General features: G+C 37.5%; 1 protein-coding gene across 3 annotated transcripts in view; it reads left to right on the top strand.

Moving 5' to 3' along the window:
* The window catches only part of rngtt (RNA guanylyltransferase and 5'-phosphatase), an 86,615-nt gene that overhangs the window by 52,902 nt on the left and 18,528 nt on the right, over positions 1-15,185 (top strand). For all 3 annotated transcript variants that reach the window (XM_040125873.1, XM_040125872.1, XM_040125874.1), the window contains exons 12-13: positions 1,996-2,064; positions 14,907-15,007. In XM_040125873.1, the coding sequence (XP_039981807.1) occupies positions 1,996-2,064; positions 14,907-15,007 (170 nt within the window). The remainder of the gene's footprint in view (positions 1-1,995; positions 2,065-14,906; positions 15,008-15,185) is intronic.

Below are 15,185 nucleotides of genomic sequence, written 5' to 3'. Positions count from 1 at the left end.
AAAAAAGCCTCAGTCCACATCTTCATACTTGATTGCACAGCATTCTTAACATTGTACAATTAAGCTTCTCAGCTTTGACACTTCTTTCATATATATTTTATTGAAGGCCTGTTAATGTTCACACAGTTGGTAGAGCTTGTTTGCCTCCATTTTCCATTATAAAAATGCCAGTAATAGAGAACGTAGAACATGATGAACACACAAAAACACTTAGTGAACGTGGTGAAGAAGGTCATCGTGACGAATAAAACACAAAACAACAATACAACACAGCCCTACCACGTTGCCTCGCTACACCGATCCTGTAAGATAGAGGTTTTGAAATTATGGGGCACAAGAGAGTTCGAAATGAAGTGAAGGTGTGTCAAAATTCGCTTACTCTCAGCGTCATAACTCCGTCAAATCTGAACACACAGACATAATATGTATTATCAGATTCAATGTGATTTATGCTTCCCACGGTTATCATTATCTCCAATGTCATCTTTATGGTGCCCATTTGCCAAAAAGTAAACAGATATAGGCTAAAAAAATTGGGCTCATGTTGTAGTTTACATCTAACTACGCTAACTGACTCAATGGCAACATTATACTTCCTCCTAGTTCCAAAACTGAGAGCATGTTTATCCACCAAAATGAAGTAAGACAGAGAATAATAATACTTGGGGATGTGGCGGAGAAGTGTATAAGAGGGTTTTCGGGAAGTGCAGCTGTCTGAGTTTTATCTGAGGCAGGCTCCGCAGTGTCAGACTTTGTGGACCCCTTCGTTAAGAGCTGGTATTCCTCTACTAAAGCAATGGATTCTCAAGCTTGTCCCTCAGAGCGTACCTGATTCTTTTCGAGGTGTAGCTTAGCCATTGTTGTACTGAAGGTCGTTCTGGCATTTTCCAGTGTTTTTAGTAGAATTGTTTTTGCTGTTATAAGTTCATAAGCAACAAACAGTCTTTGTGGCATTCTCAAAGTGGACAGTGTCTCTAATGTGCCAAAAACGATCATACTTGGCTCTGGCTACCCTCCAGCCGCCCTTTGGAAAAAAAAAACTCTATAAACACTGGTCTTTTCCCAGTGCTTACTTAATGGCTTCCATGGAGGTTGAGTTTAAACTTTGAAGTTTATCATATAGGATTGACATTTTTGGATTTCTTTTAAATTAAAAATTGACTTCAAACAGACGTCTAATTTATCCGGTTCTGAGGTGACAAAATCGGGCAGGTGCTGCTTAACATAATTTCTTCTTTGAAGATAACTGAAAAAAAAAAAAAATCTTTCAGGTAAAATGTATTTTTCCTGTAGTTTCTGGAACCTGGCAAAAATTATACAATTCTCCTACTGAATGAATACCCTTCAGTTTCCGTTGTAAGAAGGCAGAACCCATCGTAGACAGAGTGAAGAGAAAGAGAGCACCCTTAAATTGTGGAATTTCTTCATCGAATGCCTCTAATATCCTTGCTGTGGTTGCCAGGGCTGTTGATATGCTTCATGATGTAGAAAAATGTGCTTTTTTTTATTTTTTTTTTTTTTTTAAACAGTGGCTCTGCCATATCCCCTGGGCATGCCTTATCTAATATAGTGCCGTAGGTTCGTTTTCTCTGCAAGAGCAGTGGTGCTTTATGGAAGAGGTGAAATCCGCTCTTTCCAGTCATCAGGAACTTAATGATCTGTTGCTATTCTTGTCCTCAACCTGATCTGTCCTGTTACAGATATTGATCTCTCAGTCATGCATTATCAATCAAAGAGATTGGTGCTTAGTTTCAGGGCTAGAAAGATAGAAACAAGGTATCAGACTTGTGCTTCTAACTCTGCAGGATTTGCCAGCTGTAAGCTTTGCCGTTAGGTTTAACTTAATACTTGCCTCAGTTGTAGCGGGCGACTTTATAACTCAGTGTCATTTCATGTTTTCCCAGCTAAAGCTTTCAGCTACCCCTATTGTCATCTATCATTATTGATTGGCTAAAACTCTGTCCTCTCCCTTTTTTTTTTTTTTTTTTTTTTCAGCTACTGGAAGGCAGCTTCATGTCCCAGGTCAGCCACGAAGTCGACGGGCTTATCTTCCAGCCATGCGGGGTAAGCATCCATCTACGTATGAGAATCTGTCATTTTTCCAAGCTGTAGAACCGTTGCCACAGGTTGATTGTCATGCACAGCCTTTTCTTCCACCCAGCTCCTACATAAGAATTGGACAGCTTGCCACTACCACCTGGCGTTTGGCACTCTGTGTATCAGTCCTGCCCTCCGTTATTGTAAAGGAACCCCCCCTCGTAAATGAATTCACATAAACACAGCCCTGACTGTAAGATGTTACACAGTAAACTAGACACATGACAGTTTGTGTTATGACGGAAACGGCCTTGGTTGGAATACTGATTTACTTGTTTAGAACAGCAGAAAATCATTTTTATCTGTGACAGTAATGCTATTCCTCTTTTCTTCTGTGATGGACTCAAGGACCCATATTCCACTGTGTAATATATGAAATATTCTATTGCACATAACATTAATGCAGGAATAGGACAGGTAGGTATCTGCAGTAGATGTGAGCTCAAGTGATATTAAAGGTATTTGAGATATGGGATAAGGCTTCTGACCCAAATGCTGCTTGAGAAAAGTATCAGATTGTCCCCAAATAAGGTTTTTGCATATTAATCTAAGCTTTGACATGTTATAGTTTCAACTGCTTCTGTGAAGCATCTGTATTGCAGTCAGTAATTAATCTCTATGGTTTACTTTATTTTGTGAAACATCTGTCTCATTGTACTTGTTTACGTGCTTTGCGTCTTTAAAATCTCAGGTGAATACGTGCACTCATCTCTCCAGTAGATTAGTGTACTACATATAACAGTTAAGGCCATTAAGGAGGTCATTTTTTTAATTAAATCATCAAAATTTGCTAAAGCAGTAATGATAAAGTTTATTTTCGTAGCACTTATAAAAACCAGAGATTACAAAGTGCGGTAAAAAGGAAAAGAATAGTAAAAAGAATAGTATACACAAACAATAAGAGAATAGTGTACCATTTCAAACATGAATTCAGCAGTATCCAATTACGAGCTTGAATTCCAAATTATAGACATGCCAAGTTGAACCTTACAGCAGTCTAAATAAATGTAAGTTCTGTGTCATGTAATATTATTTAAAGTTTATCATTCTTTTGTACACTATATTTTCTGATTTTAGCTATTTGCAGATCTTCGAGCAAGGAGGGAGTATTTCATAGTACCAGAAAGAGCAGCAAAATGTTTTTTTTGGCTCGATTGAATCCAGGAACTTTGCATGACAAAAAACTGGACAGCCCTCACTTACATGGCTGATCAATATTTTGTCTGAACACCTGCATCTCATATTTTTCTACAAGGTAGATAATCAACAGGGGACTCAACTGCTGCCTCACAGCTCAGAAATGGTGTAGTTCAAGCATATTGCTGCTCTGGCTGCAGCCCAATCCACAACTGACATCAGGTGTTTTGTCACGGGCTTTGACTTCCCTGGTACGGGAGGGGCTTTAAGCGCAAAATGAATTTTAATTTGCAGATGTCGATGCAGAGACTTCTGGCCTATGTATTTGTAGTGATAAGAAAAGTTACTAGGTAAATTTGCTCCCTTGATGTTTACCAAGATTGCTAAAAAACCTTTTCACCAAATGCTGGTAATTTCCTGGGGGAAAATAAGCATCTTAAATTCAAATTATGAAGGTTTCCGTGTAAGAAGTATCATATGGAGGCTATGTCCCTGTTAGCGCAGTTGCATGGAACTCAATGAGTTGAGGCTGAATTTGTTGACTTATGTCTGTGTTGCAGCAGTAAAAATATAGGTATTGCAGCTTGCTTGAGCCACACATAAAACTAAAGAGATGCGACCATTTCACAATGCTTTGGATCAATAAAGTGAGATAAAAATTTTTACCTGCTTAACATGTCTTTGGTGACAGATATCAGGAGAAAAAAATTACATCAATCAACATCACTGGCATTTAGGAAATTTTGCATTAACATAAAGCTTTAATGTAGGAAAGTTACCAGATGTCACATTAGCATGTTAGATAATTCATAGTTGTTTTAAAGCAAAAGAAAAACCAATTTAAAAGTTGGCCCATGATTCAGACAATTAACTTAGTCGTTGTTGAGCATTTTCAGCTGTGATTTGTGAAGTAATTATATACCTGGTGGCTATATCCATCAGGTAGCAACAGTTCTCAGGAGAACTGGAAGTGAAAATAGGTGGCAGCATTTTTACACAGCTGCACTTTATGTCCACCACAACACGGGCAGAGACGAGCTGTATATCCAAGCAGATGTCTCTCCAGGGCTGGTTGACTGACGCATCACTGTTTTGATCAATACATAAACATTAATGTCTTATATTTGCAGGTTCTTGCAATTCCAGAAACTCCCTTTTTTGTTTCTTGTACAATATAATCTTTCCCCTTTCTGTTTTGAATATGTTTGGTTGTCAGGTAGATTTAATATAGTGCCTGGTTTACTGTATTTCTCTCACATAGAAGGAGCAATGCTTATTTGATTATTTTTCTTACCTCCAAAGTTGGTTTCTAATTTATAAAACTGTAGGAAAAGTATTACTTTACCATAAGTTTGGTGGAAGAGAAATTGCTTATGAAAAACAAGTGTGAGATCATTTGTTTCTTTTTTAGCTGCAAATTATGCAAGACATGCTTTTGAGACTATTTTATTTATATATATATATATATATATATATATATATATATATAATATCTATTTTTCTCTGTAGCCTCAGTCAATTTGATGGATCATGAAAAACTCGGCAAGAAAAAGGTGTTGCAAAGCACTGAGGCCCTCTGGATGTTAGGATGAATGTGGCATTTATCGAACCATCTGAGGAAATCCGCATCACAGTCATGGATTAGGACTACAGGATTAGGTCAACCAGGGTTTAATTTGTTTTGGCAGGTGCTTTTTACAGTTTTGAAATGACTGCTGTTCAACAACCATGAATAGAATCAGGTGGGATAATGTGCAAATGTCCTGTCAATAACGATAGTGATCGCAGACGTTCAGACGAGTCCATTTTGTTATCAGGTGCCCTTTCATCCCTTTTATATAATTCTTGTGGATGCGAGTCCTTTTGCAGCACTGCAAGACTGTGTACATCCATGCCCAGTCTGATTTGTTCATTGTTTTTTTTGTTTTGTTAGCAGTTTCATAAATCTGACAGAGGGAAATCTCCTCAAGGTCAGCAGCTATTTCTTGTCTGTACAGCTGCTCAGACAAAGGTTCGAAAAGCTTGCAAGTCTGATAATGATAATCACTAAATAATGATGCAAATAGTCAGCCATCTGATGTGAAATTACAAAAGAAAATATTATGTAACACTGTTTGGTTTTACTTTTCTATTACGGAGTCTACATTAAACAATTAAACAGCTTGTTTATGAGGGCTGGTTTTATGAATCTGCCGTAGACAGAGAGGGAGGCTCAACAGAAACAAAAAAGGATTTTAGTAATATACCAACAGTAATTGCTTAAACTGTATTAGATTTAATCACATGCATCTAACCACACTGCTTATGAGAACAACAGTGTGACAGTGGCCTGTGTGCACTTAAATGCAGCAGCAAAGATGAATTTAAGTGGTAATAACAATCCTTAACAACCCCAGGCCTGGTAATGGCAGGGTGACAGACTCAACACAAACAACATAACACATGAAATGCCAATAGGGATGACTCTAGTTTGCTGTTTGCTGGAAATGAAATTGAAAATAGTCTGTGTTAATGTCTGTTACTTCACCAATTTATTAGACTCAGTTAAAAAATGACGACCAGAGTCGAACTGTATCGACTGTATCCAGCTGTATTTGTTTGCACCTCTTTAAATATGAGCGAGCCCTTCCCATGTTGCAGTGTCTAGATTTTGTCCACATGCTACCACGATGGAAAACAGTAACCAAGTACAGTATAGCAGTCTACTACTGCAACCACACACTCAATAATAGTAAACCTAATCAAATGTGGAAGTAGATATTGTTATATTTACAAGGAAGAAATACAGATTGAGATGGATATGGGGACGGGGCAATGCTACTATCTGGCATTTATTCAGTCTGTTTTTTGATAAAAGATTTAATAAAATGTTTGAAAAGGAAAAGAATAAAAAAATTTGTGATTTTGGAACATATTTGCAATCCCCTTATCTGTTTCATCCGCCCAATACACCCAAAGCCAATCACCAGTAATCAGCCGTGAATAGTCAGGGTGTCCACGTTTTGGTGTTGTTCAGGTCACCTTAAATATAAAGAAATAAGTTTGCCACTGTGTGGTTTACGTTGACCTTTAGCCTGTGTCATTGGATTATTGATTGACACTGTGGCTCCTGTTTGAAATCCCCTTTTATATGCCATATGTAAATAAGCCATTATTTGTAAAGGATGCTAAGCAATGGGAGGTAACATGTTGGGCTGTGGGGGAGCTCTTAATGCCACCTCCTAGAGTGAAGATTTAATGTTCTGCATGTGGAAGGAGATTCTCCTTTGGGTCATTGGAGTTTTCATTGTGTTTCTCGCTTTACTAAGAACCAATGTTTAATTGTTTTAATTTACCCAAATTCATTAATCTATCCATATTAAACATAGTTTTGTGTTGCGCCATATGATGTGTTAAATTACTTCTTGCACTGCATGTGCTTCACAACAAATGCATTTAAACGTGAAGGTCTTAACCTTAAAACCCTAAGTGTTGACATTGTCATTCATGATTAGCTAATGGTAGCACTCTTACGAGTCTGCAGCTATGCGGCCTCATACGCAGCAGGGTGCAATGTACTGTATGTTGTGACACATTCCTCCCATAACCATCATTAAAATTTTCTGCAACTTGTGCCACAGTAGCCCCTCTTTCGGTTTGGACAAAACAGGACAGCCTTCATTGTTCTCGGCATCTGACGAGAACCAACTGTTCACTTAGTGTCTAATATACCCTAGCCTTTGGCTTGAACCGTTTTTACGAGTTAATCAACATCATTTGCTTCATCTGTGAGTGTTAATAATGTTTTGGCTCTTTGGTGTAGTTTTTCTAGTACAGGTACTGGCAGTTTTTTTTCCACCTAACAGCATGGCTCAGTGGATGGCAATGTCGATAAATGTCACTTATCCCCTAAAATATCTCACCATCTACTTTTTGATTGTCATGAAATTTGAGACACATATTCATGGTTCCCAGAGGATGAATCCCTCTGACTTTGATGGTTCACAGGTTTGGCTATTAGTGAAATACCTTGACTACTTTTGGATAGATTGCTGTGACGTTTGGGTAGACATTCATCTTCCCAACAGGATTAATTGTAATAACTTTGGCGATCGCTTCATTCAAAAATACAAGTCAAAAATTTTAATTCATTCAGTACTTTGGTTCATTACCAAATACCTGCAAAACTAATGGCATTCCCATGAGCCTCAGCTGTGCTTTTTTAGTGGTAATTAGAAAATATTACTATGCTTATACCTGGTGGTGAACTTCAGCATTTTAGCATCATCATTATTAGCATGCTGACATGAGCATTTAGCTCAGAGTATCACTGTGCCTAAGTACAGCCCCAAAGAGCTGCTAGAATGCCTGCAGACTTTGCTTAATTCAAAGTAATAACAAAACTGAGTTGTTCAGAAAAAAAGGACTGTCGTTATATCTTATTAATGATAGACTTTTTAAAAACAAAAAGCACTTTGGGGGAGATATGTAATTTTATTTTTTAAAAGGTTTAGTTGTTGAGGCAAAAAAAAGAAGCACTGTTTGTTCTGTAATCAATATCTATGGATGCCCCAAGTTTAGGTAGTGGAATCAGTATCAGGAGACAGAAAAAAACATCATTGCCTGGAAATTAGATCTAATCAATAACAGAAGGCAAGAGGCTTCACTTCTCCACAGGACTTCTGATCTTTGGTCAGTTACAACCTCAAACTAAATATCTGATAAGATTTCATCTCACAAACTCATTACTCATAAATTAAAGGTCTATTCACAGCAAGTTACAGCAAATGCAACAGTGGGATGAATTTAAATTCTTTCAAATGTAGATGCTTCCACACAGGTGCACTGCATGGTCCAGTTAAGCGATTAACATCCAATCATGCTCTGTGGCATGAGTGCATATGTGACGTACACCAAGAGAACAGTACAGGCCTGAATGCTTTCCCCCCTACAGTGAGGGGATCCAGTGGCTCTGTTATGCTGTCGGGGGGCAATTTACTGGCATGTTTTGGGTCCACTTGTCTCCTTATAGGGAAGGGTCAGTTCAAATCAATACAAAGTTGTTCTGAGTCCTGATGGGAGCGGTCTCTTACAGGATAACAACACCCCATTTATAGGGTACGAGGGGGTCACTGAATGGATTGATGAGTATGAAAATGATGTGAATCATATGCTGTGGCCATCGCACCGACGTATTAGATAGCGCTCTCCACCACCACCACCATCAAAACACTACATGAGGGAATATCTTTTGGAAGACTGGTGTCCATCCCTCCAGTACAGCTCCAGAGACTGCATTGAAGCTGTTCTGGCGGCTTGTGGTGGCGCAACACCTTACCAACTTTATGTTGGTTTTTCCTTTAATTTGTCATCTATCTATACCATATATTAATGTGTGGAGGAGGGCAGTAACACTGCCTCATATTGAGATTGTTTTTACAAAGTCATTGATTTTGTTGACCTCTACACCAACCAGTGCAATGTTAATCTCTTCTTGTGTGAGTGGGATAAGGATGCTCTCGAGGTTAATCTCAGCAGGTTCGTGTTGTTGGGAATGTCCATTTAAATACTAGCACAAAGGTTGCCACTGCAGCAGCCTGGAGTTACTGGGTGTCTTATCTCACCCAAGCCATGGTGTCTTTGGAATCTGTTTTCTTTGTTTCGATAACATTGGAAAGATTTTGAATTTATAACAGAACCATTGCCACAGATGGCAGAATTGCTTATGGGAGAGCACTCCAGATGGTGATCTCTGTACAAAGAAGACTTTTTTTTTTTCTTTTTTTTTTAAATCTTATATCATTTCAATTCCACTCAAAAAGCCAGGTCAGTACAGAAGGTATGATTCAAAAGCTTTATCAGAGCCATATATGTGATCTTAGGTCACATTATTGGTTATTGTGCATTTTATGAGTTTAATGAATCAGTATAATCATTTTATGTGGGCTTTGTTATTCTTCAGAATATCTGTGTCACATTGGCACACCATTTACCTCAAGATTTTCTCTAACTTTCCCATGTTCCTGTATTCAACAACCCTGTTTATTCTGAGACAAATCTTTTATGCCACTGCACCATTTTGCACACTGACCCTTCAGACAACACACACACACACACAGTGTCTACGTGACTCTCAAAGAAGCGGGCCAGTGTGTCTGAGCTCTTACAGAGGGAGCTTTTCTCTGGGGAACAGATTTATTGGACTTGTCCAGCCTTTTGTGTATAATCTGCAGTACACTTAACCAATAATTCAGCCTTAGAGCAAAAAACAGTTATTGAAATTAGACTTTGAAAAAACACACCCCCAAGGCAGATTCTTTTTTCTCAATAGAATTACACGTTCTACATTTACCAAGCTTTTGTTTGTTATGGATAGCTTCTGATATTATTTTTCATATTATTACATCTGTGATTACAGTGATATGTGTAGAATTACTGACAATCAGCCTTTTGATATCAAGCAGGCACTCAAGTATTAATGCATAATTGTGATGCAGATATTGCCTGTATTTTTTTTTTTTTTAAATCTTGTATAATTGCCAAATAATCAGTTCAAAGGTAAAACTGTGCTTAAAATGTTGGTGTGTAATACAATTTATTTCCCAACTAATTTCCCACGAAAGTCAAAACATTTCAAAACAGTAGTGAGAGGGAATTACAATATTTGTATCTATGTTAAGGCAATCTGAATTGAGAAACCCTGCAGCAACTTTTTAAATTGCAACTTTCAGATACAGCATTGTATATTTTCCAAGGGTTAAAAAATCCAGAGCAAAGATTAAACATAACATGCAAGACATCCATCATAGATAGTCAACTCTTTAATTCTCAATTTGATTTTTAGCCTCACAGAGTTGCTAGCATGGCTATAGACTCAGTCTTGTTAAACTCAGACATTATGTTTATAACTGTGTGTATGAAATTTGCTTTACTTTGAGAAAATATATAGATTAGGTCAGAACATGCAAGCCAGTATTGTATTTAAAGCAAAAAAAAGGATTGTTTAATCAACAATAATCCTCTAAGAATGTGTGTTTAAAAAAAAAAAAAACAAAACTGACCTTTTAGTCTGTACTTAGAGTATACGCTAGTGTACAAAGAGCAGTGGATCCACATTTTAGTATTCTGGCTCAGTGTTTTCCACATTTTCTTTTCTTCCCATACATTGAGGCACAGTGAAAATGAGAGGGACCCATTTCTTCCTGTGGAAATATGGATTGTATTAGATCAAATACAACCTGGCTATTTCTGGACTTTAAAAGTGTAGCATATCTCTGATCTACAGCTGTTCAATAACTTGTCACATTGTCTGTTTGGTGTACTTTCCCTAGATTCTCATATGTGGTTTCCCTCCCCCTAGGTTATTTATTTCTCCGTACTGACATCAGGCAAGGACAACAGTTTGGACTTCTACCAATCACAGTAAAAGTACTGTTTATCTGATGTCAACTGTAGCTTCAACAGAATAGCATCCCTTAAGCTATTTGTCCAATAACCTGTCAAGCACTGCAAAGACTAATGCATTGATGTTTTGATGAATTACAACTTGTGTTATTATTCATTGGCTGCTGGATTGTTGAGGAGCTGTAATGTACCATTCTTGCTTGGGCAAACACTGTAGGTATATTTTCTGTGTTTCTGATTTCTTGCCAATTTGACCTTTTTTGAAAATACAGTAGCTTTAGGAAGTTAAAAAGTTTTAGGCGGCAGTTTCAAGGTAGAAAGGGCAGCAGAAAGTTTGTTTTGTTTTGTTTTTTTTTGTTTTTTTGTTTTTTTTGGCCCCGAAAATGTTTAGTTTAAAATAGAATGGAAAACTGCAAAGTCAGCTTACGGACACTCACATAACTGTAGTGCTTTTGCTGCCTGCATAAAGGATTTCATATTCATCATTCTTAAACAAGAGATAAGGAGACAGAGTCCAGTAAACTTAGAAAAAGAGGCATATTTGAGGTTGTGATGGGCAATCAAATAATAATAAAATAAGTAGAATAAACGACGTAGAATGTAGAATAAATGAGAAAATTATGTGTTAAAATCAGTGATTGGAGAACAAGATAGAGACCAGCCATCAGTAAATCCTGTAAGCTTTCTGTGAAATATATCCTCGGTAATAATTCTTTTTAAAAATGAAATATTATTTTTTATATTTTTTTATAATTGTTAAAGGATCTGTTCATGCAAATTACAAGAAGTCATATTGTTCACTTCAACAACTTTCTACAGAAGAAATGGTTCCTACAAAAACTTTGCCAAATGTAAAGCACTGAGGTGGGAAGATTCTGCTTTGGGGTTGTTTGGCAGCCAGTGGCACAGGAAACATTGTACAGACAAAGGGAAGAATAGATTCAACTAAATATCAGCAAATTCTGGATGCAAATGTCCTGCAGTCAATCAAGAAAGTGAAACTGAAAGGACAATGATCCAAATCGAACCTTAAAATTTACCATGAACTACTTCAAGACACACAAGCTGAAGCTTTTGAACGACCCACACAGTCTCCTGACCTGAAAATCCTTGAAAATCTGAGGGTAGAACATGTTGTACGTCCAAGACAGCCTATAAATATCTCAGAACCTGAAGTTACCTGCACTGGTGAAAATTTCATTTTTTAAGTTAAGAATCGAAAGACTCTTAGCTGGCTACAGAAAGTGATTGCAACCTTTGATATCTATGAAACGGGGGGTTTACTAAGTACTGACTTAATAACTTATGCCCAAACTTTTGCACGAGCCACATTTTATGGTCATGAAATAAAAGTGGCAGCGCATTAACATTTGAAAAAAGGCTCATTTTCTATGTCTGTTTGCTGCAGGAGTTGTACTTACTTGTTTTTTTTTTTCACTTCAACAAATCAACAAAGTATGTCGTTTGCCCAAACCTTTGCATAAAACTTTGAATTTTAACGTAGTGGAGCATTTAGCAGGTAAAAAGCCAGATACTTCTCTCAGGAGTTAGTACACCCGAAACTAGCACTAAAAGAGAATGAATATTGGACTTACTTACAGAAACACGACCCCAAATGAACGATAATGTTGCTCCATAATTGCTGGATGTGTAGATAAGCAACTGTTTGCTGTATCAACTTAAAGGATGATGATAGGTCAACTGCCCCCCAGGGTGTTTAAATACTAGTGAAAAGTTTATAGTCTAGGTCGGTTTTATTTATTCTGTTGTATTTGCATAGTTGCATATACGATGATGACTTTAATATACAGTATAGTATGTGTGCATACAAGTCTACATTCAAAAGGGATCCTTTTTTAAATTAACAAGTAATAACACCTACTAAGGCCTAAAAAGTGAAATCATGGCATTAATGTCAGCTTCAGTTGGATGCATTTTAGGCAATCTTAGGGCCGACGAGTTTTATTAGAATTGGCAACATTTCCTATTTGTAAAGATAGTTCAAGTAATTGATTTGCTATACAGTAATTAACGTCATTTGTTTTTACATTTACTCTCTACTTTTTTAGCCATATAGCCACACTGTTGCTTTCACAGTGTGCATTTCCCTCAGTTTTTCCTCCCCTCAGTCTGACCGTCGCAGTCTCTGAATTTCTAACCTGAAACAGCAGGCAATTTATATGCAATGGAAACATCATTACATAAAAATTAATTTAATAGATGATAGATGTGTTCCTGAATGTAAGGCCAGGCTTGAAGGTCTGTTTTGCACTTCAGTAATAAAGCTCTTGTTTTGTATGTGCAGGCACTTATTGACAAGACTAACAATAGTAATGAAAGCGCGAGTACAACTGGCAGCACTTTTTCATTTTGGAATGAATTTGAAGGTCATCTGCTTATTTAATCTGCAGTCTGATTGGGTTTTCATCAGGTTGTTGCTATGGTTTTGCTGGCTTGGATTCATTTAAAGCAAATTTCACTTTGTTTGAAAATGTAGCATACACATTTTACCATGCAGAGTTATAAACAAGCCTCGACAGATCCTCAAGGCAGTGGATTGTCAAGGGCTGATAATTCACTGACTAGTGGAGGTATACAAGTACTGTTGTTTTAGCACAGTAAAGACACACTAAAACCAATGCAAACTTTCTGCCTTACACATATTAGCTCTTCAAAAGTTAGTACTACATTTCTTTCTCTTTAATTCAGATGATTAATGAAGTGATTGATCAAAAATTGTGGAGGACTTCATCATTAAATGCATTTATATATTTCATTTTTGTAGACTTAATTTCACATTAGAGGCACATAAATTGAAAAAGTCATTTCACAGGTGGTTATTGTGATGCCTGTACAGTATAGCGTAACTAACTGCATTAAAAAATGTTCCTTTCCACAATTACATTTTCAGAAGAAAAGATGTACTGAGTCAATGTCCTTCAAGAGGGACATGCCCTCTTTTCCTACTCGCTAGCCAACTGCGTTGAATAGCCTTTGTGGAGTGTCCCTGCTTCAAAGGGAAATGAAGGCCGCCTCCCACATGGAGAGTTCCACCATGGGCAAAACAGAAGGACACTCGTGTTCCCTTCACTTTACACGTAAAACGACAGATTCAACCTGCCTTTGGCTCAACAAGTATATTAAGTTAGAAACTGCACAGTGACAGAGTATATGCACTGGAAAAAATGAAAAAGTTGAGAAAACTTGACATTGTAAGGAAACAAACTTCAGCAAGATGACTTACTTTAAGTGTGTCCGATACATATTTAATCAATTAAGTAATCATAAGTTTCAGATTGGTTTCAGACTCAGGTTCTGCAGAACCAAGCAAGCTCAGTATCTTGCCAAACTCAGGGACAAGGCCGTGTGCATGTGGAGGAGTATGGGTAATTTTTTTTTTTTTTTGACAAGTCGTGGTACTGTATATTTCTTTCTTTCCACGATGATCAAAAGTTGTTTGTTTGTTTTGTGTTTTTTTTAAATCCCTTCCAAAGGGCTGTATGTAGGTGGAGCCAGGAAGTCCTCATTTGGTCATGTGTTGTGACAGCACAGGTCGTCCTGAGGAATCCTGTCTGTTTTCCACACATTTCTTTGGAATAGACTTCTGTTACCGGGCAACCTGACAGTGACAGAATCTGGTCATCTGTTCCCGCCTCCACCCGTCATGCCTTTACATTTCTTATGTTCCAGTGTTTCATGTCCTCCTAAATGTCAGGCACACATAAATAATCAAAGCGATGGAGGAGAGCATTTTTGTTTTGTGTGTGTAATATGTTGCTGCACAGTGAACCACAGTATTGATGTGTGAAAATGCAGTCCTGTTGAATCATAATTTGTCAGCGTCTAATTATATATACATATTTTTTTCTTGTGCTCCTATCCTGCAATTTACCACGTATAATCACTTCATTTCAAATGTGAAGTACTTGAACAAATTCTTTAATTAGCTCCCTCTGTTTTGTCAGGAACTTGTTTGCATTTCATGACATTTTGATACCCAGAGACTCATTTTTAACCTAAGACCAGTTCATTTTCATGTCTTGCTGCTCTAGATAGTTAAAAACCAACAGTGCATCATGATGGAGCCTAATCTGTATGAGGGGTTACAGCTCATAAACTATTGCTTAAAAATTCTGCTCGGCTCACAAATTGCTCAGCCATTAAGTCAGCAGTGTTATGGGTTGACACAAATGAATAACTACTTATGAAAGCAGTTTTCATATTTATTTACCACAACACATCTTCTGCATTGTAATTTTTTTGGGGGGGTGGGTTGGCTGTCCCTGCAGAAATACAAGGCTGGGAAGTGTGATGACATCCTCAAGTGGAAGCCACCCAATCTCAACTCCGTGGACTTTCGCCTCAAGATCACCAAAGTTGGAGGAGAAGGGTGAGTCACTGTTGCCAGGGAAATGCTCTGCTTGATCAATCTAATAGCACCTATCATTTTGTGACACACTGGATTACTCTGAGATATCCACACCTGTACACACATGTACAGTCTCTGTGTGCTGGTATCAAAAGCATGCTTTTCACAGAAATGCTCTGAACTGCTATGACATTTATCT

The sequence above is a fragment of the Xiphias gladius genome, chromosome 4 (genome assembly GCF_016859285.1).
Source record: "Xiphias gladius isolate SHS-SW01 ecotype Sanya breed wild chromosome 4, ASM1685928v1, whole genome shotgun sequence".
NCBI classification, from domain to species: domain Eukaryota; kingdom Metazoa; phylum Chordata; class Actinopteri; order Istiophoriformes; family Xiphiidae; genus Xiphias; species Xiphias gladius.
This window is presented reverse-complemented; position numbering and strand designations above follow the sequence as displayed.